We start from the raw sequence: 24177 nt of genomic DNA, 5'->3' as shown, positions 1-24177 counted from the left end.
CACTTTTGCAGTGAAAAAATGTGCTTTATGGCCAGAGTTCATCACCTGGAGAAAGTAACTCATCAACAGAAAATGCAAATCCAGACTTTCTGAAGACCAAACCTCTGCAGGAATCAAAAGAAATCAGGTGTGTAGTGCTCCTAAGATTCCTTGCATCTCGATTCTCCCACCTGAGAAGCTGGTAGTTAAACCTAAGAAGCTGAAATAAAGCACGTTCATGTTGTAATTATATATCTCTTCATATGTTCTCAATATGATACCCATGACTGTAATTATATACAAAATATTTCTGCATACTTCAGTGCCTAATAACCTGCCCAGTAAGTTATGTCTACCAGAAAACTACAATATTTGTATTTAATCCATTTGTTTTGGACAAACTCTCTATATTTTTAATGCTGCTTCATTGTTCTTGGCATATGTTCAACACAAATATTTCATTTTCAGAAGAGCTAGTATATAATTTTTGATTACGTATTTTGAAATTTAAATTTAGAAAATTAATTTGATTTAATGCAACATTAAGGTTACACATTTAAGTCAGGAGATGCAAAACATAAAGTTAACGTAGGCAAATAAAGGTTTCTGTGTTGCATGTGCTCTATTTGTAAGTTCTAATAACTAGTGAAAGCATAATATATATGAATTAGTGTTTCTATGAGAATCTTAACTATTTTATTTCCTTCTCTCCTTTTTAAAGATTCACCTTTATGCTGCTGTAATGTAGCTTTTAGAATTTAATTCACTTTTTAAAAAAAAGAGGAGAGGAGAAGCTGCTATTGCACTTTAATAAGGTGTTGGTCTTGACTGACAGGAATTTAACTTCATAGAATCATAGAATATCAGGGTTGGAAGGGACCTCAGAAGGTCATCTAGTCCAACCCCCTGCTCGAAGCAGGACCAAGTCCCAGTTAAATCATCCCAGCCAGGGCTTTGTCAAGCCTGACCTTAAAAACCTCTAAGGAAGGAGATTCTACCACCTCCCTAGGTAACGCATTCCAGTGTTTCACCACCCTCTTAGTGAAAAAGTTTTTCCTAATATCCAATCTAAACCTCCCCCACTGCAACTTGAGACCATTACTCCTCGTTCTGTCATCTGCTACCATTGAGAACAGTCTAGAGCCATCCTCTTTGGAACCCCCTTTCAGGTAGTTGAAAGCAGCTATCAAATCCCCCCTCATTCTTCTCTTCTGTAGACTAAACAATCCCAGCTCCCTCAGCCTCTCCTCATAAGTCATGTGTTCTAGACCCCTAATCATTTTTGTTGCCCTTCGCTGGACTCTCTCCAATTTATCCACATCCTTCTTGTAGTGTGGGGCCCAAAACTGGACACAGTACTCCAGATGAGGCCTCACCAATGTCGAATAGAGGGGAACGATCACGTCCCTCGATCTGCTCGCTATGCCCCTACTTATACATCCCAAAATGCCATTGGCCTTTTTGGCAACAAGGGCACACTGCTGACTCATATCCAGCTTGTCGTCCACTGTCACCCCTAGGTCCTTTTCCGCAGAACTGCTGCCTAGCCATTCGGTCCCTAGTCTGTAGCTGTGCATTGGATTCTTCCGTCCTAAGTGCAGGACCCTGCACTTATCCTTATTGAACCTCATCAGATTTCTTTTGGCCCAATCCTCCAATTTGTCTAGGTCCTTCTGTATCCTATCCCTCCCCTCCAGCGTATCTACCACTCCTCCCAGTTTAGTATCATCCGCAAATTTGCTGAGAGTGCAATCCACACCATCCTCCAGATCATTTATGAAGATATTGAACAAAACCGGCCCCAGGACCGACCCCTGGGGCACTCCACTTGACACCGGCTGCCAACTAGACATGGAGCCATTGATCACTACCCGTTGAGCCCGACAATCTAGCCAACTTTCTACCCACCTTATAGTGCATTCATCCAGCCCATACTTACTTAACTTGCTGACAAGAATACTGTGGGAGACCGTGTCAAAAGCTTTGCTAAAGTCACTCATTTCAATTCAATTTCACTCATTTCCCCAGAGTATGCTCCACTGGGGAAAATCCTGTCTCCTTCCCTGTGCTGCAGAGTTGCACCATTGCAGTTTTGCCAATGGCTGAAATTGGGGATAATCTACAATGTAAACATTTCAAAAGAACCTAACATTTCAGTTTGTGACTCAAGTCTTGCCATTAACTCGATTCTCATCCATGTACAAAAACCTCTTCCTTAAATTAAGAGGTGTTTTAAGATCAACCTAGCTGGCCTATCAGGGAAGTGAGTTGAAGCTTGAGTGATGCTGGTGCTCAAGCTAATAATGCAAGAGCTCAAGTTACAGTAGCTAATCCAATCACTTTGCTAATCCAATCAGTCTGTGCTGTTGCTGCATGTTTGAATTTAATAACCATTTGAGATTGTCAAATAACAGGCTCAAATGGAATTATTTGATCAAAGATTTAATCAGAGATTAGTTCAGCACCATCCAGAAAGAAAAGATATATTACCACCCTTGGTGTAAGTTAAAGAGCTGGCTCTTTGTGTCTCTCCCCTGTGTAACTGGTGTGTTGATGGCAGATTTCATTTCCCTACCTAATTCCCAATATGTCTGTCTTTTCTGTGGGGTATGAAACAAAGAGAAACCCCTTTTGTGGATGGAAAAAATATTTTCCTATGATTGATTTTTGCCATATGTTATGTTTTTTAATGTTTTTGTTTACCTCATTACTTATGGAATTTCCTTTATGGTATCTGTAGGCTACATGATGGATAAGCAAAAAGGGAATTCTAACCAGATCACTATTCCTGACAACGGGCAATCCCCAAGACCTCTTTTAATGGATCCCCATTTCATCATTGCAGAAAGTATCTGCAATAATAATTGTTCCTTACCAAACAGTCCTGCTTATATCTCTGTAGAGTCTTTTGGTAGTTTGAGGAGGCCTTTTTCCTGGACATCTGTTTTCTCACAGAGTTGGATGGCTTATAGTCTAAGGGTATGGCTACGCTTGCAGATGTAGAGTGCTTTGAGTTAAACCAGCCTTCGTAGAGCGCAGTAGGGAAAGCGCTGCAGTCTGTCCACACTGACAGCTTCAAGCGCACTGTCGTCGCCACATTAGCAGCTCTTGCAATGGCCACAGAGAGCAGTGCATTGTGGTAGCTATCCCAGCATGCAAGTGGCTGCAATGTTCTTTTCAAATGGGGGGGGTGGAGTGTGACAGGGAGTGTGTTGTGTGTATGTGGGAGGAGAGAGAGTGGGTTTTGGGGGACTGAGAACATGTCAGCATGCTGTCTTGTAAGTTCAGACAGCAGCAGACACCCCTTCCCCCCACGCCTCTCTCTCACACACACAGCATTCCACAGTAACAGCTTGCTTTGTCTTGGAGCAGATAAGCAGCCAGCTGTCAGAAACGGAGCTTTCAAAGAGCATATCTGCATTCCTACAGCGAGTTAAAAACAATGAGAAGAGTGGCCACTTGACTTAAGGGGATTATGGGACGTTTCCAGAGGCTGATCAGAGCGCAGTAATGCAACACCTCATTCACACCGACGCTGTGGCGCTCCAGCGGGGGCGCAGCAAACGTTATTCCACTCGCCGAAGTGGAGTACCAGCAGAGTTGTAGCCACGGGGTCAGAGCGCTCTACGTGCCTTGCCAGTGTGGGCGGGTAGTGAGCTAGTGCACCTTTATTGTGCTGTAACTCGCGAGTATAGCCAAGCCCTAATACTCAATCGTAAGAAATTCCTGCATATAAGTCACTCACAAGTTATGGACCAATACTCTGGCCTTACTAGTCAAATGCACTTTGCTAACACTATAAAAAAATTTGGGAGAATATATCAATTTAATATAGGGTAGAACCTCAGAGTTACGACACCTCAGGAATGGAGTTTGTTCGTAACTCTGAATAAAACATTGTGGTTGTTCTTTCAAAAGTTTACAACTGAACATTGACTTAGTAAACTTTCAAAGCTGTATTATGCAGAAGAGAAATGTTGCTTATAACCATCTAAATTTAAATGAAACAATCACAGAAACAGTTTCCTTAGCTTGTCAAATCTTTTTTTAATTTTCCCTTTATTCTTTTTAGTAGTTTACCTTTAACACAGCACTGTACTGTATTTGCTGTGTGTGTCTGCTACTGCCTGACTGCATACGTCCAGTTCCAAAAGAGGCATGTGGGTGACCAGTCAGTTTGTAACTCTGAAGTTCTACTGTACGTTCTTATAAGAGTAATATGTATTTTGAGCAAAACTAACACATTGGTGACCTGGTCTGGTCCCCAGCTGCGAGGCTGTCAGTTCTTAGCTAATGCCTGCAGCCTGGGCAAGAACTAGCGTCTGGCCTGCTAGCGTCATGCGTACATCTCAGTATTAGTACTTTACAATATTGACTGTCAAAAAATTACAGACAGGGTACAGACACGGTGAATCAAAAGCTTTCCATTCTAAAGAAAATGCTAATATCTTTAAATTGGTGAACTCAACCTTGCAACATCTTTGCTGTTCAGTCTTCCTGTTCTATTTATAACAAGTGCTACAGATGCACGCAACATAAAATGGGGTGTTCACTGCAGCAGGTTCACAATGTGGGGATGTTGCAATTCCCCTTAGACAGAAATATATATATACCTTCTGAAGCTCAGAGCCATTCATTGGACATTACGAGCATTTTTTATTCATCTCCAGCACAAAGTTGTCCATGTAATTATGGAAACATCACTGCAATCCTTTATATAAACAAGCAGGGCTTTTCAGTTTTACTCATCTTTGCAGGGAAGCAATGGTTTTGTGGGAATGGTGCATTCTCTGCAGACCCTCCAGTTATGCATCTCTCAGGGAAGAACAAGAATCTGATGGACTAGCTATGCAAATCACAGTAGATATCAATGAGTGGTTACTGAAAACATCAGTGATACAGGAAATCTCCACACACTTGGGACACCCCCACTTCTTTACAGCCAAATAGAATGCAAAATATCAAAAGCTTTGTTTGAAAGCAGTGAGACATATTTTGGATGCATTCCTCATGTCCTGGAGCCAGTGTCTCTTCTGTGCCTTTTCTGCTATAAACCTAATATGCTGGATTCAAAGGGGGGAAAAAAAAAAACAGGACAAGGCAAAGATCATTTTAATGGCTCCCACATAGCAGTGGCTCACAGACCTTCTATGTTTTTCAGCAGGGATCTATGAGAGACTACCTCTTGTTCCAGATTTGCTGACTCTAAAAGATGATCAAGTGTGTCATCCAGATCTGAGCTCTCACCACCAGAGCATTAGGACAATGGGTTTTTAACTGACCTCGAACTATCTTGTTCCACTGCTGTTCTGAGTGTGTTAGAGAACTCTAGGAAAGGATCTACTAGAAAATGTTATAATTAAAGGTTCACAATGTGTGCAGATAATACTGTAATAATAACAATGTCCCCTACAATGGCCTCAATCCATTGTATACTCGCATACTCCGGCTCAAAATGTCATACCTATCACTTTTTTTTTCTTTTTAAATTATGGTCCATTTATCAGTCAGATTATTGAAAACTCTATTGATGGGGGCACCATCACTGTAATGGGAAATAAATGTACATAATTACCGGAGATTCCTTCCCCTGCGTTAGGCTCTCCCATGCTTGACTACCGTAACTAACTGGACGTCGGTAGAATCTCAAACAGGTGCTGGCTTGTGGTATAGCTCGACTCCCCCCTCCCACCTGCAGTTGCAAGTCCCCCTTCTTTATTCTTGCTGTTCATGTCCGGGGACTGTGATTTGGGCTCCTAAAAGGTATCCGCAGTGGTGTGTGGGGTGGTGGTGGGGTCTCCGCCAATATGGTATACAGCTCTTTGTAAAAGCAGCAGGTCTGTAGCTCAGCACTGGATCGACTGTTGGCCTCTTCTGATATGCCTGCCACAGTTCCTTTGTTTTTCACGCAGCAGTGGTATTGATCTCAGTTGTACTCCTTCTCCTGCATCCCCCTGCAATCTGCTTGTAGATGTCCATGTTACTATAGCTGTGCTTGCACAGCCTCTTTGCCCAGGAGGCCAATATGTCCTGTCTGCTCCAAGCTGGAGAATGTCTGGAACATGTAGCTGACATGGTCATCTGGGCAGCTGCACCGAACAACAGATAGCTGCTAGATGTGCTTGCCCCGATGGATAATCAGGAAAAGGCATTTCAAAAATTTGTGTGGTTTTAAAGGGGGTTTTGGCTTCTGTTCTTCATGACCCCTGGCAGTGAAGTTCACAGTTGTGACCAGAGTAGTTAGTGTCTGGGATTGTGGGACAGCTGCTGGAAGGACTGTCAGGGTCAACATAGGCAACGCAGTGTCTACACTCATGCTGCATCGACCTCAGTATGTTGACCATGGCTCAACACTGCTCAGGCAGGTGGTGTTACTGTGTTGGCTTAATAGAGAGCATATGTTAATGAAGACAAATTGAAATGTAGACATGCAGAGCTAGGTAGATGCAAGTGGCTTGTGTCGACCAAACTTTCTAGTGTAGACGAGGCCAAAGGTACCAGTTAGGACTGGTTGTGGTGTTTGTTTTTTGGCGTGTAAACCTCTGTCTGTTGGCAAATGGACAGAGACCCACCGTACTCATTTCTCATATGCTAGTGAACAATATAAAGTTTTCAAATTATTAGAATAAAAACAAAGAAGGAATTCTTGCATTGGTACCTTCACATACCAAGATTTCTGAAGGAAGATTATTTGACCTAGTAATATCCCTGAAAATAAGGGCTTATACTTAAATGCTGACAGATTTTTAGCTAGACCATTGCAGTAGGTGCAACTGTTAAGACACCCACACTAAATTAAATAAAGAAATAAAATAAAATGCCAGTCTTGTGTACTTGAGTTCAATATCTCAGTAAAAGGTCCCTAAGTGTGTAATGACCAAAGCATTTTCACTGCAGAAATCAGTCATAATATATGTCCTTGTTTTGTGTTGGGGCATCAGCCCTCATAGAGAATCATTAATTCCCAGGAAGTAGCCTGTCTCTTCCTCAGTATTGCTAATATCTTAATCTCTCTCATTCTCTTGTTAATTCTTTGAAACAAGCGTTCACTGCAGAGATTTGATTTGTTTTTTGAACAACTGAAAAAAGTGTGTTACTGTTGGACAGGTTGAACATAGAGAGATGATGTCGCTGAGCCTTTTCCCTTTCATGCTGTTTCTCTGAATCCACTCTGTATGTCGTAGTGCTGTTTCTTTAGAGCAGAATCAAGTGATCATGTTACTCGTTTTCATATTTGAGAACAACTCAGCTAACTCAGGTCACTCTTGACAGCTCAAATAAATTTGTTCGTCTCTAAGATGCCACAAGTACTCCTTTTTCTTTTTGTAGAACTTTACTGTAATCATTGTGGTTATGATTTGTTCTACATCTCAAACTGCGCTTTGTGTGTGTGTGTATATGGGCAGGTAAACGAACCGGCCCAGTCCGCCAGGGGCTTTCCCTGCACAAGCGGCGGAACAAGTTTGGGATCCATTGTCCTACTGTATTTTCTACTGCATGCATCCGATGAAGTGGGTTTTAGCCCATGAAAGCTTATGCCCAGGTGTGTGTGTGTATGTGTATGTGTATGTGTGTGTGTGTGTATATATATATATATATATATATATATATATACATACACACACATACACATCTATTTCTCCTGCTGATAATAGCCCACCTTAATTAATTGGTCTCGTTACAGTTGGTATAGCAACACCCATTTTTTCATGTTCTCTGTGTGTGTATATATATCTTCCTACTGCAGTGGTTCCCAAATTTGTTCCACCGCTTGCGCAGGGAAAGCCCCTGGCCGGCCAGGCCGGTTTGTTTACCTGCTGCATCCGCAGGTTTGGCCAATCGCGGCTCCTAGTGGCCGCGGTTCGCTGCTCCAGGCCAATGGGAGCTGCTGGAAGCGGCGGCCAATACGTCCCTCAGCCCGCGCCGCTTCCAGCAGCTCCCATTGTAGAACCACTGTCCCACTGTATTTCCTACTGCATGCATCCAGTGAAGTGGGTTTTAGCCCACAAAAGCTTATGCCCAAATAAATTTGTTAGTCTCTAAGGCGCCACAAGTACTCCTCGGTTTTTTTTGCTGATGCCACTCTGAAACCTGTATTCTGTTTGTTTTTTAGGGTCTTGTACCACACTCATGGTATCAATAATGCAACTATTATTTGATTTTAAAAAAGACACTTCAGTAATGTTACTCATTATACCTTCAGTTAGATAGCAATGGACTTGTGACTTGACCACAGTTTTGTACTTAATATGAAATGTCCTTACTCAACAACTGTTTTACTATGAGGAAGCACTCTTTGGATCTACTTACTAGACTACTACAGAGCTGAGACTCAGGTGATCTGGATTCTGTTTCTGGCTTGTCCACAGATATTTTTTGTGTGTGTTTTAACTTGTCATTTGGGGACACTGGCAGCTTAAAAATCAAACATCTATGTGAGTACTTCTACCTGCTGTTTTTACAAGCAACACTTACCATTGCTAATTCTTTAAAAAGTATTCTTTTGAAGTAAGGGAGACAGTTTACACCAGCTAATTATCTGGCCCATTGTTCTCAATTTTTTTTAGTTTGCATGTGCGTTTCATTATAATAATTTCATTGTTTACCCTGTGTAGTCAGTCAGTTTCCCCTCCTACCCCCCATTGCTGGAGGGGATCATTCATATACAACAGGAGAGGGATAAATATGTTTAAACTACAAAAAAAGTGATTGTAAAACCCACAAAAATTAACAGTGGACTAATGGGCAGGCAAACTACCTGAAACTACTGATAACTTCTTATAAAACTGACTAGATTTGAAGGTGATTATGTACCTTTAAAGGCCACATCTGCGTGTTGATTATTTGTCATTAAATGAGATTTAATCTCTGTTTGTTTGTTTGTTTGTAAATCTGCAATGTGGGTACTGTGTATCTTAATGCATTTGCAAAATATTTTGAGATTTTTTTTGGATTGAATGTGCTAACAAGTCCCCAGTGGTGTTATGTTGATTGACAATTCGTGGCATTTTTAAATAAGTAGATGTCTTCCCAGATTATTTTCTCCTCTCCCTCCCCCATATCTGTTTGAACAAGATCTACAGAAATGTTATGATTCAAAAGTAAATGTTATGTTTTCTGTTTCAGCGGAAGTTTCACTGTGCTAGTTTGACTTCTTGGCCTCCGTGGCTCTACTCCTTATATGATGCTGTAAGTATAAACCAGATCTTACCCAGGTATCTGTAATCAATTTTATGTTTTTGGGTATTTCATTATTAAGTGGCAAAAAACCATATAATCTGTTTTTATTTTGTGTTTTTAAGTACTGACTGCGGCATTATCAAAACATTAGCCAAAATGACACACATTTTAAAATATCTTCAACAAACTTACACATATTTGCTGCAGAAATACTCAACACAATAACAATTTTTGTTTTTATTTCCAAATCAGTAGCTTGGATTTTTATTTGCTACCTTATAGTCTGTGTACATGACTTTAGTAGAAACTGTGAATCCCCACCAAATATGACCTATCCTAATAGTTGATCCAGTACTGAAAGTTTCAGTGTAGTTAAAAAAAAATACACATTTAGAATCCTTAATCAGCACTAAATTAATCAGCTGTTCCGCTCCCTCCCAATAAAGTCTGCTCAATCTTTACCACAATCATTATAAACAAAACAGAATATGCATCCTGTGAAGAACTTTAGCAGTACCAGCCCTGGCTGTTAGTGTATTACCTCGTCTGTGAAATCTTGTGGTCCCACTGAAGTCAGTGGAAGTTTTGAAACTGACTTCAGTGAGGCCAGGATTTCACTCCTTGTGTCCTGTGGAGGTAAAGTGGACTATGCATCTGGTCACAAGGGGAGGGAGGGGGGCAGTTCTGCTGCCAACCACCCTGATACTACCATAGCATAGAAATCCTTTAAAGGTAGTTAATTTATGTTCCAAAACTGATCAGATCTCTTGTTTCTGAGAAGTATCCCCACCTTGCCTGATGGGAAACCTAGGCTGATTTTTAATTTATTAGCTTAAAATATGTAGACATGTAGATAAACTGTCTTTGTGCTAAGCTTTTTAAAAGCTAATGTCCACTAGAGGCCAATAGCTCACTCCCCATTTTGCTTTTATTTTAAAGGGGAAAAAATGTGTATTTAAATTACGCTTTTCTTCTAATGAAAGGAAACCTTAATGGAAAGAGTCAAGAGGCAACTACATGAGTGGGATGAAAATCTTAAAGATGAATCTCTTCCATCAAATCCAATAGGTATTGTAAAATTATGTTGCTTGGTTTTCAGCAAATTTGTATTTTCTCCCCTCGTATTTTGTTAAAGGTAATGATCTTTTTTTTTTTTTTTTTTCTTGCTGGCTAGCCCACGACTACTACTGGGAAGAGATTATGTGTAGTGAAAGCACATACTAGTCCATTAACAAAGCCCCTTTACCAAAAATTTTCCAACACACTTTTAGCACTTGTTTCCTGACCTGCTAGAAATTAATGTTTAAAGCTGGAAAGTCCAGCTTTTGAATTTTCTGACTGGCCATGAGATGGGACTGTAGTAGTATATCAGGCCTGTGCTTGTCCTGTGGTCTAACGGTGCTTTTGATGACATAAGAACAAGAATGAATACAGTAAAGTCCATTACCTCATGACAGCATAAATTCCAAGGTCTGGTTAAAGGCAGCTGATTTTTATATAATTTTTAAAAATAAAACTCAATTGAGTATATCAAGACTGAAACGTGTGACTGTTGTTGCGTATGTTTTTGTTCTGTTTACAAATCTGGTGGAGGGGACCTACGGAAATGAATGCACACAGAAAATGCTTATCCTTCCCATGATATAACACTTAAGCAAACGTTGATATTAGAGCCTACATTGCCACTTGGATACAATGTGTGAAAAGTGTATATTTTTGCTAGTACAATCTTGTTTAGAAAAGCATTGTGCAGACATAGAGAACTGAATAAAAGGCATCTGTATTTTATTTTTTTATTTCTTACATTGTAACAGGCATGGTGCTTTTCTCCAGATTTTTCTTACAGAGTTGCTGCTTGCCTGCCAATTGATGATTCATTACGTATTCAGCTGCTTAAAATAGGGAGCGCTATTCAGCGACTGCGGTGTGAATTAGATATTATGAACAAAGTAAGTATCTTATTTATGTTTAATTTACGTTACTTTGATTTAGTGTCACCAGGTAATAAGAGTAGAGTTTGTATAATCTATAACAAAATATAACTTGGAAATGGCAGAATTTTTTTTTTAAGAGGTGGTATTTTTTAGAACTTTTTTTATTTTTCCTATTTATTTTTAACTTTGATAGAATATGTGCTCCACTGATAGTGGCTGGCCCATTATATTTAGCAGCAGACTCGCAGTGCATTTTATCCTTTTTTTTCCTAGCGCTAAAGTACTTGCTGGCTTTTTTTCATCTTGAAAGAATGACAATCATATTTTTAAAATGATGTTCCAACACTTCATTGTACGTTGCCAGCCAAGAGATGGTGCTAGAAGCCTGATGCAGTTAGTACCATTCTTTCAAAAATCAGAAAGCATTTACAGTAAAACATACATTAATGAAATATTGCTGTGCCATGATAAGTGGAGTGGATTTTGGTGCTTTTTAAAGTGTGATATATCTCTACAATGATAAGACTATATAAATATTGGACTAAAAGGATTTTTACATTCAAACATCTACTACCCTGATAAGCAGCAGGATTCCAAGATGCTTTAAAACTTGTCTTTTGTTGCCCTTTTACGTGGGTTTTCTGGAACTAAAAATTAACCAAGACTATCTAACGCAGGAATTACAATAGCTGTGTGTTCAGATGGGCTGTCAATCTAGTGTACATGTACTAACTTCACATGAAAGAGCTATGAGAAATGCACAGAGGAGCATTTGAGAGTTAATAACAGATGACAGAAAGCTGAGGTATTTAAGGCCTATTTTGTTTCAGTCTTCACTAAAGAGGTTAATGGTGATCAGATGCGTAACACAATCAATATTAACAAGGGGGAAGGAACACAAACCAGAATAGGGAAAGAATTAGTTAAAGAATGTTTAGATGTTAGAGATATTCAGTGCAGCAGGCTAGGATACTTAATTCACGCTAGGGTACTTAAGGAACTAACTGAAGCAATATCGGAACCATTAGCAATTATCTTTGAGAACTCATGGAGGATGGGTGAGGTCCGAGAGGACTGCAGAAAGACACACGTAGTACCTATCTTTTCAAACGGGAACAAAAAGGACCTGGAAAATTAAACACCAACCAGCCTAACTTAGAAAGTGGAACAAATTACTAAACAATCAAATCGTAAGCAACTAGGGAAAATAGGGTAATAAGTAATCGCTAACATGGATTTGTCAAGAACAAATCATGCCAGACTAACCTAATTTTCTTCTTTGACAAGGGTTACTGGTGGGGAAGCAGTAGCTGTAGTATATCTTGATTTTCAGTAAGGCTCCTGACATGGTTCAGCATGACATTCTCATAAGCAGACTAGGGAAATGTGATATAGATGAAATTACTATAAGGTGAGTGCACAACTGGTTGAAGGACCATACGCAAAGGGCAGTTATCAGTAGTTCTCTGTGAAACTGGGAGGCTGCACCTAGTGGAGTCCCACAGGGCTCTGTCCTGAGGCCAGTATTATTCAATATTTTCATTAATTACTTGGATGATGGGGTGGAGAGTAGGCTTATAAACTTGTGACTGACGCTAAATTCGGAGGTGGTTGAAAGCACTTTGGAGAAGACCATTAGAATTCGAAATGAGCTTGATAAATTGGTTTGAAATCAAGATGAATCAGTAAAGACAAGTGCAAAGTATTTCCCTTGTGAAGGAAAAATCACAACTATAATATGGGGAATAACTGGCTATGCAGTAATACTTCAGAAAAGGATCTGAGGGTTATAGTGGATCACAAACTGAATATGTGCCAATAATGTGCTGCAGTTGTGTAAACTGCCAGTATCATTCTGGGGTATATTAAGAGTAGTATCATATGTAAGACAGGGGAGGTAATTTTTCTCTCTACCTGGCACTGGTGAGGCCTCAGGTGAAGTATTGTGACCAATTCTGGGTGCCACAGTTTAGGAAAGATGTGGACAAATTGGAGACAGCAACAAAAATGATAAAACCTTTAAAAAACCTGACTTATGAGGACAGGTTAAAAAAATCTGGGTACGTTTAATCTTGAGGAAGAAGACTGAGAGGGACCTGATAACAGTTTTCAAATATGTTAAGTCAAAGTTCCCTTGAGCCCATGGCTCATCGGGATGTCATAAAGAGGACGGTGATCAACTGTTCTCCATGTCCACTGAAGATAGGACAAGAAGTAATGGGCTTAATCTGCAGTGAGGCAGATTTAGGTTAAATATTAGGAAAAACTTTTTAACTATTATAATAGTTAAATACTGGAATAGGTTACCAAGAAAGGTTGTCTAACCTGTTCTTAAAAACCTCCAGTGATGGGGATTCCACAAACAGGGATGGTCTAAAGGAAAGGAGTACTTGTGGCACCTTAGAGACTAACCAATTTATTTGAGCATAAGCTTTCGTGAGCTACAGCTCACTTCATCAGATGCAGACTAACACAGCTGTTACTCTGAAACCTGTCATTATGCAAGGGATGGTCTAGGCATTCTTGGTCTGCCACAGCATGGGAGGATTGACTAGATCGTCTCCCGTGATACCTTCCAGCCCTCCATTTCTGTGATTTTTAGGGCTGCATTGGGAAAATTTTCAGATGGGATTTCTCTAATCATTTAGGAGATTAGCCACCTCTTTCCTGTTGCTGAAATTATAAAATGTTCTAATGTTAACACTCATGTAATTCCAAGAACTGCTCATCTACAGCATTAGGTACATCTTTTTATAAATCCTGAAAGAGACTAGGAGACCTGAACTGCCCTTATGAAATATATAGCATTGACTTTAGTCTATAGTCTTTCCTTGCCCAACAATATAGGACACAAGTGTACATGTGAAGATCCAGCTGTAAAAATATATAAATCTCTCTAACTGTTGGAGTAATATATAATATAAGGTCACTAAATTGATTACATATGGAATCAGCCAAATTCTGATTTATTTTTGATTTAGTGTTGTAACTGAGGTCAGAATCTGGCCTATTGCCTTAATGCATGTGAAATATATTGCATTAGTAATGCGTTTTGTGAATAAAACTTGCACTGCTCTTATGATAAACAGTTTATTTATATAGCGCTAAAAATGTGCATAGCACTATACAGAAATAATACATACATGATTCCTTCCCCAGAGAGTTTACATTATAAATCAGACAGTCCTAGTGATTGAAACACCAGGTAAAGAAGGGAAGGATGGACAAAGAATAAAATAAAGTAGAATATGGGTGATGTCTGATGCTTAAATTCTGATAATTTTAAGATAAGTGCGGTAGAATGAAAGAACAATAGAAGATGGCACACAGGAATGGGTTAGTGGTGGGGAAGTCACGCAAAAAGAAGTGGGTGTTGAGGGACAGGAAGGAAAGTAGTGACAGTTGGCATATTATTAGAGGGAAGTCATTCAGGGTATAGTGCACATCATCAAAAAGCCCCCCAAAAGGCATAAGTAAGAGGAAACAAAAGGAGCAACATGCTGAGGTGAGCAGGACATGAGGAATAGGGGTCAGAACTTAGTTGGAACCAAAAGTACGAACTGTGATTTACATAAATTGTTTTAAGTGAATATTGTTAGAACAACATTTTGTTTCATAAACTTATTAAATTGTTTCACTGACAATTTCAAAAGTATTATTCTTTTTTTTAAAAAGATAGGAAATATTTTACATCCCAAAAATTTATACTGGAATAAAGTATTATTATGAACTGATTTTTACAGGTTTAGTTTCTGGGAAAGGTCAGTAATTTTGTTTTGTTCCAGCTTACTTTCTAGTAATTTTAAGTGGTAGATTAATCTGTTACAGTACTTCAGAGGGGGTAATAAGAAGAAGGATGGTGAGGGAATCAATCCATTTAATTTTAAAAATATTTTTTCTTGAAGAAGTTAAAAGCACTCTCTCCCAGTATTTCAGAACTTAATACATTTTGCCGAAATTAAAAGCTCATGTTTATGCTTGTCCTCCTTTTCTGTGTTACATATTAAATAGCAACATCTTTTTATTTCTCTAGAAGTATTAGTTTTTCAAAAGCTCTTGAAAGAATAGACCTTTTCCTAATTTATTACAGTTACATAGTCAGAGACGTTTTCTTTTAAAAAAACAAAAACAAAAAAGCTTGTGATTGTGTTACTTTGATGACAAACATGCAGAAGTGAGTAAAGTTGTCCTCATGATAGTGTATTTGTTTTTCTTTTGAAGTGTACATCTCTTTGTTGTAAGCAATGTCAAGACACAGAAATAACAACTAAGAATGAAATATTCAGGTGAGTTTTTAATTAGTTTAGTCTCTTCTTTGGAAGACATGCAATTCCTGTACTTTGTCAACATTACAATAAATGAAAATTGGATATGTATTAATAGTTTTGCTCTTCCTACAACTCTCATTTTCTCTTTGCATATTATTCTTCTGAGATTGTTCTGAGCTGATCAATAAATATTCACAGGAAATTCTCTGTGTAAAACAATATAGATAAAATAAACTCAGACATCATCCAGTCCACAGATATCTAACAAAAGGGTTATTTATGATGACTTTAGAATAATAGAAGTTGGAGTTTGAAAGTCCATGTTATATTATCTGGCCCAGCACCCAGCCACTGTAGGGTTGTACTCTTATGGTGAATTTTGGAGTCTAAATTCTTGTATATCACTGTAATATTTCAGATCTGATTAACCTAATTCAAAAGTAATAGGGGAAAAAAATCTCAGTTGTGCATAATACTTCCACATTTTAACAAGCACTGATTTCAGATTACCGTATGTGATTTGAGTATCATAGATGTGCTATTAGTATGTTGTGAAGCAAGGAAGACATGTATCATTGGATATGACTTGATGTCAAACAGTCTAAAAATCATTCTAAGAGTTGTAGTAGGCAATTCATTCTTATATGCATGACCTATCCATTGTCCTTATTAATAGGTATGTCAATATAGTATTTCTTGAAAACAGTTACCACTGCTGGTGGCCTTGTCTCCAGCTTCACCCAGGATAACTAATATCTGTCTATCACCTATGATGATTTGAAGGTTAAAAGATTTCTTGGCTTAACAAAGGTTCTTCATAGTGGTTTTTTTGTTTTGTTTTGTCCGTGTGATAAGCAGCTGTAATAATTATCTAAATGATAGATTGTGGAACGCTTAGCTGCTGCTGTGTTCATTTGTGGGGTGTCTTTTTTTAACTACTTTTTTGAAATTGAGACCTTAGTGTGGTAAATGCTTAATTTTGGTGACTGCTCAATTTTAAAGGCAGAATTAAGAGGATGAGTAGTGTTGCTATTTGTTGTAAGTTTTTACTCAGTGGAGGCAAGTAATGTTCTCTCATGTAATGAAGATGCACATACCTATTTTTATTCCATCTTTTAATACTGTAACTCAATAAATTTTGTCTACAAGCATATTAGACTGCTTTTTATGCAAAATATTTTTAAGCATTTGGCAATTTCCTTCCTCTATTCATTTTCTAATTAGAGTTGTTTTAATTTTATGAACACTTTTCAGCCCTGTTTTCCTTTTTGATATATGTCTTGGGAAACTATCAAAGCACATAACTGGCTCTTATTTATCCATTGTAGTTTATCTCTGTGTGGACCCATGGCAGCATATGTAAATCCTCATGGATATGTCCATGAGACCCTTACAGTGTACAAAGCCTGCAACTTGAGTCTGAGTGGCCGACCTTCTACAGAGCACAGTTGGTTTCCTGGGTAAAACAGTATTTCTTTCTACTAATAATGTACTCCAGTATTACAAAATACAGTTCAGAAATCTTATTAGCAAATAATAGAAATTTATAATTCTGATTTAAATGCATTCTGGCCTACAAACAGAAGCAGACATTACATTATTTTCTAAACTCTTAAAAATGATAATTTAACTACTGTAAATGAAGAAAAAAGTAAATTTAGTATTCCTTCTTAATCTAAAATAAATTGGACAAGTTAGACAAAACGTATTGAAAATTCTCTTGTACCTTTAAAATTGTGCATACATTTTGCCACATTTTAAAAGTTGTTTTTGAATAATTCTCTTTTAATTACCCAACCAGCATCTTGATAAATAACTATATATAATAGGGAGTGTTATAATTTGTATCGTAGTAGTACCAAATGACCCCAGTCAGGTAGGTATCAGGGCCTCATTGTAAAATAGATACTCTGTCCCCAAAGGGCTTACAGTCTTTCACGCAGATGGCGAAAGAACCAGCAGCTAAAGTGTCAGGTGACATTAACTATCCTCTTAAAATCTGTTAGCTGTAGGATCATGTCTTTCATTCTTTTTAAAAACATTTCAGTCTCCAGAATGATACTACTGTTACTTCTTCCCTCCCTCCCTCCATCCCCAGTTTGAATTGTCTTCAGTATGTAATCTCCAACCCTAGAACTTTCCACATAGTAAACTGTGACAGTCTCTCATTATGACTAGAGATTATTTACAAATCTGAGGACCTTGTTTTAAACTATTTTGGTTGTTTATATTGCTTATGGTTGGGAATTCTGTCTTTCATGGACTAAAATGTATAGATTTGTATTTATTTTATTCATATTAGAAACTTTAAGTGGTGCACACTTTAATCCTGACTACTGATTCCTCACTATCAAATATCTGATAGATCACTGAAAAGGATTAAGTGTAATTTACTTCTGTTCTCCCTCAATCTCCTCCGTTTATCTTTGGTGCTCCATCACCACCCTCCCTACAAGTGTAGTTGATGCAAAATGCCAAGCAGAATATTTAGCGTATTGATCATTTCAGACCATGTCATGTTACTCATCTTGTCTAAAAAAATTACGAGGAAAATCTCATATATAAACCATATAACTGGACTAGTAGCTTCTTAAGTAGGTTGGAGATTTTGAATACCCAGCTTTTAAAATAAAATAGAAAACTTTAAATAATATATTTAAACACAATCCAGCTTCTGGAGCAGATAAGTGGGATATTTATTTCCTAAGAGTTTCTCTGTCTATGACATAGACAAATTTATGGAAAACATATTATAATTATTTCTGTAGGGACCAGTCTTGTCCCTACAAAAATTTTAAACAGGGAATTGTACGGCATAAACAGATGAATTCTGAAAAAAGCCATATTGTTTCTCTGCAGATATCTTTGGTGATAAAAAAATTTAGAGACAAATACAGAAAACGTGATGCATAAGTGGAATTGTTCCTATATAGAATATTTAGAAAAATCCACAAACTGTCAGCTATGCTTTAATAATAATTGAAAAATAGAAATATTACCTTATCCAGAGACTGATTTAAATGTTCAGTGATATAATTCTGCTGTTTGAGGAAGTAAGGTACTTACTTTTCAAAATAACAAAGGTGTTTATTCCTGAACCATTTTTTAAATAAACTCTTTAGCACCTGTAGCACTGCTGGAATAATAACCTAATTTTGAAGCTATTTGAGTTCTGAACACTTAAAAAGTGTGTACGCTTCAGCAGGTGAAAGATGCAAATAAATCCTGTTTTTCTAACTTGAAGGAGGTAGAGGGCAAGGAGGAAAACAAAATGTACAGGTGCAGGAACTGTCTCGGATCCTGCCAAAAATCAAAGGGGAAACTGAACAAATTTAGAGCAGTCAGAGTTGTTCATGGTTTATCCATGGACTTTTATTTTCAAAAGGTTATTCCACAGAACAAGTCTTGGTAAGGTAAAGTGATACAGATCAATTTCTCAAATAAAATTACAGTAATGAATTCTCTTAGATAGTGCACATGTTTGAAAGGTTGATCTCAGCTTCTGCAACCAGTAAGAGTTGCATCTGAGTAATTGGATTCCTACATCAAAGGGTTCCCCCCATTACCCACAGCCTTGTCCTGAGCTCTCCACTAAAAAACCTCGGGATATAACATTTTGGGTGTGGTGCGATTTTGGGGTTTTTTTCTGTCCTTTATCTGTTGTTTTCTTAAGCAACCACTATGATCCTTTCTTCCAACTGAAGTTTAGGTTCCCTTAAAGTTGCCGCCCATCCCTCCCAGAACCATTTAAGCTTTTGGTTTGAATAGACAAGCATATTTTAGAATAATTAAAAAAAAACAAAACAACAACTTGCACTTGTAAGCTTGTCATAATTCACATACATTTCAAATTGTAAGTTGTGTTCTACAACTCTGTCCTTAACTTTAATCCATAAATCGTTTTCTGCCTCTTTCTTTCTGTACAATACTATCAGAAATAATTTGCTCATCAAATTTAACTCACCTTAAACCAGTCTGTCTCTCCATGGTGATCTGTTGTCTCCTAAAGGAATTGGACCCTGTTTTTGCATTCACTTGCTGACTTAAACAAATTGATAGCTACCACAATAGCCATCCAGGGTACTTGACTAATTTGCACACATTTAAATTTGCCATTTCTCACCTTGCTGCCTGCTTCTCCTTTGAACACAAGTCCACCTGTCAGTGGTGAGTGATGTAGATGGGCGGTCATCAGGATATATGGAAAAACCAGTTCACTGACTGATCTGTCAGAGCAGTGGTTCTCAACCAGGGGTCCAGGTCTCCCTGAGGGGCCATAAGCAGGTTTCAGGGGTCCTCCAAGCATGGTCAGCATTAGACTCACTGGGGCCCAGGGCAGAAAGCCAAAGCCTACAGCATGGGGCTGAAGCCCAGGGACCTGAGCCCCATCACCCAGGGCTGAAGCCTGAGCAGTGTAGCTTTGCGGGGGGGCCCTGTGGCATGGAGCCCTAGGCAGTTGTCCTGTTTGCTACCCCCTAACGCTGGTCCTGGCTTTTATATGCAGAAAACCAGTTATTGTGGCACAGGTGGGCCGTGGAGTTTTTATAGCATGTTGGGGAGGCCTCAGAAAGAAAGAGGTTGAGAACCTCTGTCTCAGAGGATCTTTTTTCTTTCATGCATTCATCACAGAAGGCATCTGGTGACTCATATTATCTGTTCTGAAGTTAGTCCTTACTTCTCACTCTCAGATATTCTCCTCTGGAGGCAGCAGAATTTTGGTTTTCTTCCTTTTGAAGCTATTAAAAAGAAAGATTCCATTGCTCTATCAAGCTAGATGCCTCCTTCTTTATTAAATCCATCAGCAACTCAAAAAAATCATTCTCCTTTAAATATATCCTTAAAACCATCCCTTATGTCTTAAGTTTGTTATGATAAGCATTTTTGATACTCCTGTATTGGCACACAATAATTAATCATATTACTGAAATATATAGGGAAATAAAATGCTTTTATTATTGTACTTTTGTGGACAATATAATAATCTTAAAGCCTGAGATTTTCAAAGAGACCTAAGGAGTTTGGTGCCCAAGTCCTATTGAAAAATCAATGAGAATTGGGTCCCTGAATCCCATAAACCCATTTGAAAATCCCAAACTAAAACTGATATTTTCTACTTACTGAGTTATTTAACTGTTCCAGTTCCATTAAAATGTTCTCATGAATGATGTGACTCCTGCCAAAACACTTTCTTTTTTTTTTTAGGTATGCATGGACTATAGCCCAGTGCAGAATTTGTGGGAATCACATGGGGTGGAAGTTCACAGCTGCTAAAAAAGATCTGTCTCCTCAAAGATTCTGGGGATTGACCCGATCTGCTCTCCTGCCTAGAATTCCAGAAGATGGATCAGGCCACGATAGAACACCATTACTTTGCCTGTAATCTAGTAAACCTGTTTTTGGAGTGAATAAGCAGCCGCCAGTATCTCTCAGTTGAACATGGTCAATGCGGCTTCTGATGCTTGCTTAAATACGTTTTTTTTTTTAAATGAAAGCAAGGAAAAAGACAAGCATCATTACATTTTGGGTTTGGTGCACAGACAAGGTACTGTTGTTTCCAGATATACTGGGAATTGAAGGTTGTGTCTTAAAATTTGACACTGGGAAGAGAAGTACAGTGAGAGACCAGAAAATGCATCTGATTCTAGGAATGTCAGATAAATGCTGAAACAGATTACTCAAACTTGCCACTGTATAATTTAAGAAGATGTTTACTGCAATTGAAGTAAGGTTAAAAGATATGCAAAAAAAAGCACGATTAAACAGTATTTGATTCATACAATTTATGTATGATGGTAAATATCAAATTTTGTTTGTGGGATATTGGCTACTAGTATACTTCAAGTATATTTTGCTGAGAAATCCTTGTTTCCAATTATATGAAATACTCCACGTTCACACAGTCTTTTTCAAATGTTTGCCTAAACAAGTATCAAAGAGTGTGTCAGGTCCAAACCTCTGTACCGGTTGATGTTGCATTGGTTAATGTCATCCTTGTAGCGATGCTGTAAATGGTAGAAGCCAAGCACTTACTGATATCTGCTGCTAAAGCAACTACTGTATAAAATTCCTTTTTAAAGGAATCCTGTATTACTTGTTTTGTCCTTATCAGTTATTTCATAAACTTAGCATGTTTGACATGTTGATTAGCAATCGTATAAAAACTAAATTATGAATATAAAATGTACAGGTTGATTCCAGTGCATAAAATACATTATCATTTGTTTCCATAATACATTAGTAAATTTCAGTCAATAAAATTAAATAGTTTTACATTTTTTTAAACAATTTTCCTCTGAAATTAATTTACCTTGTATACATGCCTAAAGTTTGGTGATGTAATCTGTGAAATACTTCACACTGGAAATTGCTCACATCTGTATTTTGACTAGGGAGAGGCAGCATACCTTTACGGCTTTTTATGTTTGCATATCATAAGTGAAAGGCTGTGCATTTATCATCATTCTTTCCTGATAAAGGAGTAATGTTTCTAAATAAAGCAGAAATCAAAGGCAGGTTTGTTTTTATGAGACACTGTGCTACAGAAAAGGGTGCCAAAAAGGGTGCAGCTTTTGCTGTTTTTTCAGAATGCACTTTGGTGGTAGAATCTGAAGATGACAGATTTCTCCTATAAATATATATATATATTCCCCTCTTCTGTTCACTCTTTATTTGTTCAAAGTAAATCTTAGAGATCCTGTATGTGTGGTTACTTGTATTGATAAAGAAAAATTATACTAAAATGTTTAAGATTATATTTATGAAATGCTTCATCCATCCCCACATACCATGTTTGTTTATTGTATGTAGCATTAATATGTTACTCCAGTAAAGGAATAAGGACAAATATCTTTAAGAGATAAGCAACTGACTTTACTGATGTTGCCATGGTGTGTTGTACTGAAGCCAAAAAAAGATTTTCAAGTGATACAAGATGTTATATGCTGAAAGGGTATTAGAAAACTTTATTATGTTAGATATCTAGAGAGTAATGATGGTGTAACTCAGGTTTAATTCCTTGAAGCCTTCTACCTCTGTGCTTCTGTGATGTTTTTAGTTATCACATATACATCTGTAAAATCAAATTTTACTTTATTCTGCAACATTCTTAACTTATCAGTGAGCGGTGAAAAGCAATATTAGTTTAAACAAAATTCTGAACAAATAGAGGGTGAAAGATGATTCATTTTCTTAAAGCATTCTAGATTTTATTTGTATTTTTAGAATCAGCTTTCAAAAAGATTAAATGTTAAGCACTCGTGTGAAAGGAGCAAGAGTCTGTGAATTATCTGTACTATAGTCATTCAAATTATATTGAGGGTGTTTTTTCTAACTTAGTTTGATTATTTTTTTTCCTAAGGTACTAAGCACCTGAAGTTCCTATTGACATTACTGAGCTTTGTGGATGCCTAGCACTTTTGAAAATCATGTCATTCACTGTTAATATTCACTGAATTGCGGTGAGTGATTTTTTTCAAAAAGGATGTTGTCTTCGGCTATCATCAAACCTAATAGTGTGCTTTTATTTTTGGCTAGGTCTGTATCAGTTTGCCTCAAGTAAAAAGATCAGAATAACATTGTGAGACAATATTTTAGCATGAAATAGGCATATTTTTGGTATTGTGCATATATAAAAATGTAAAACTAATATAATCGAGTGAGATCACTAAGAAGTTAATTTAGCAGTAACTTAATGTTGTTTTTCACTCTGCCTAAAATTCTGTGTAATGTTTGCCATTACAAAGTTCATGACATTTTCTAAGTTGAAAACGTGTGATTCAGGTTAATTGCAAAGAAGATAAACTCGGTTGTAGGGCACCTTGCCATTAAAAAACTACAACTGTAGGGATCCTTAATATGTACAGTAGGTCTTTTATAGTATGGATGTAGAATTGTAAAAGGTTCTGTACATTAGTTAGAATTTTCTATGCTTAGAAAAATGGGTTTTCTTTTCTGAGGAAAAATTACTACAATGTTAGGATTGTCAGCTGTTATCAGTAAGTTATTCAAATACAGAGATTACATACTTCTGAGAACCAAGTACTAAACAAATCAGTAAACATCATGAAAACAGTTGTTTCAGCTTCATTCAGTTGCTTCTTTTAAAGTCATTATTGCGGTAGCACTAAGACACCACATTGATCTGAAAGTCCATTTCACTAACAAATATCAAAATTTCAAAACAATTTCTGTTAAATTTAGATGCATAAACAGAACCATAATAAAATGTTTTCTGTTGCATGTAGCTGTTTCTGTTCTAGAGTGTTTTGGAGTTCTATATCTCTTATTTTATTTTATAATGCTATTTTTGTACATGAAACATTTTGTTCATCCACCTGTTTTTCATCTGACTGTTAAAACTTCTTTGTAAAGTTGCAGGTAGGGTAACACGCTCTCTTTAACTGTTCCTTTGTCTGCCTTTTTAAACAAGTTTTCAGAAAATCTCATTGCTTGCAAACATTTGCGAAAAATAAAACTCTTTCAAATATATTTCAAAACAAATGCCTAGGATCATGTTTTTGGGTGGTGCTTGGGCTGGGAAGGAAGGATAGCATTTGGTTTTGTATTATTATTTAGATTGTGGTGTTATTCAAAGTGCCCTAGGTGTGTTCCAAAATACAGAGGACACTGTTTCCACTTCAAAGAGCATGCAGACTGGAAAGGCAAAGAAGGACAAAAGGTGTAAGATAGTCACACAATATGTAAGCAAAATGGTACACACATGGCTCAGTAATTCTACTGGGTTTTTGTTTTTGTTTTGTTTTTGAAGGGGGCGCTAAATGAAACACTAAAGTCCCTCGTCCCTTCCCCTCCCCCAT

The 24177-nt window shown here is 37.6% G+C and overlaps 1 protein-coding gene across 8 annotated transcripts in view; it reads left to right on the top strand.

Moving 5' to 3' along the window:
* The window catches only part of CRBN (cereblon), a 58403-nt gene extending 34547 nt beyond the window's left edge, over positions 1-23856 (top strand). For 6 of the 8 annotated variants that reach the window (XM_043550931.1, XM_043550930.1, XM_037903766.2 and 3 more), the window contains 6 exons: positions 9106-9168; positions 10143-10227; positions 10993-11108; positions 15315-15379; positions 16690-16821; positions 20564-23856. In XM_043550931.1, the coding sequence (XP_043406866.1) occupies positions 9106-9168; positions 10143-10227; positions 10993-11108; positions 15315-15379; positions 16690-16821; positions 20564-20741 (639 nt within the window). In that variant the 3' untranslated portion in view covers positions 20742-23856. The remainder of the gene's footprint in view (positions 1-9105; positions 9169-10142; positions 10228-10992; positions 11109-15314; positions 15380-16689; positions 16822-20563) is intronic. The other 2 variants (XM_037903770.2, XM_043550932.1) reach the window with 1 other exon arrangement.
* Positions 23857-24177: the final 321 nt, after the last annotated feature.

Source organism: Chelonia mydas, chromosome 7 (assembly GCF_015237465.2).
Source record: "Chelonia mydas isolate rCheMyd1 chromosome 7, rCheMyd1.pri.v2, whole genome shotgun sequence".
Classification (NCBI taxonomy): domain Eukaryota; kingdom Metazoa; phylum Chordata; order Testudines; family Cheloniidae; genus Chelonia; species Chelonia mydas.
This window is presented reverse-complemented; position numbering and strand designations above follow the sequence as displayed.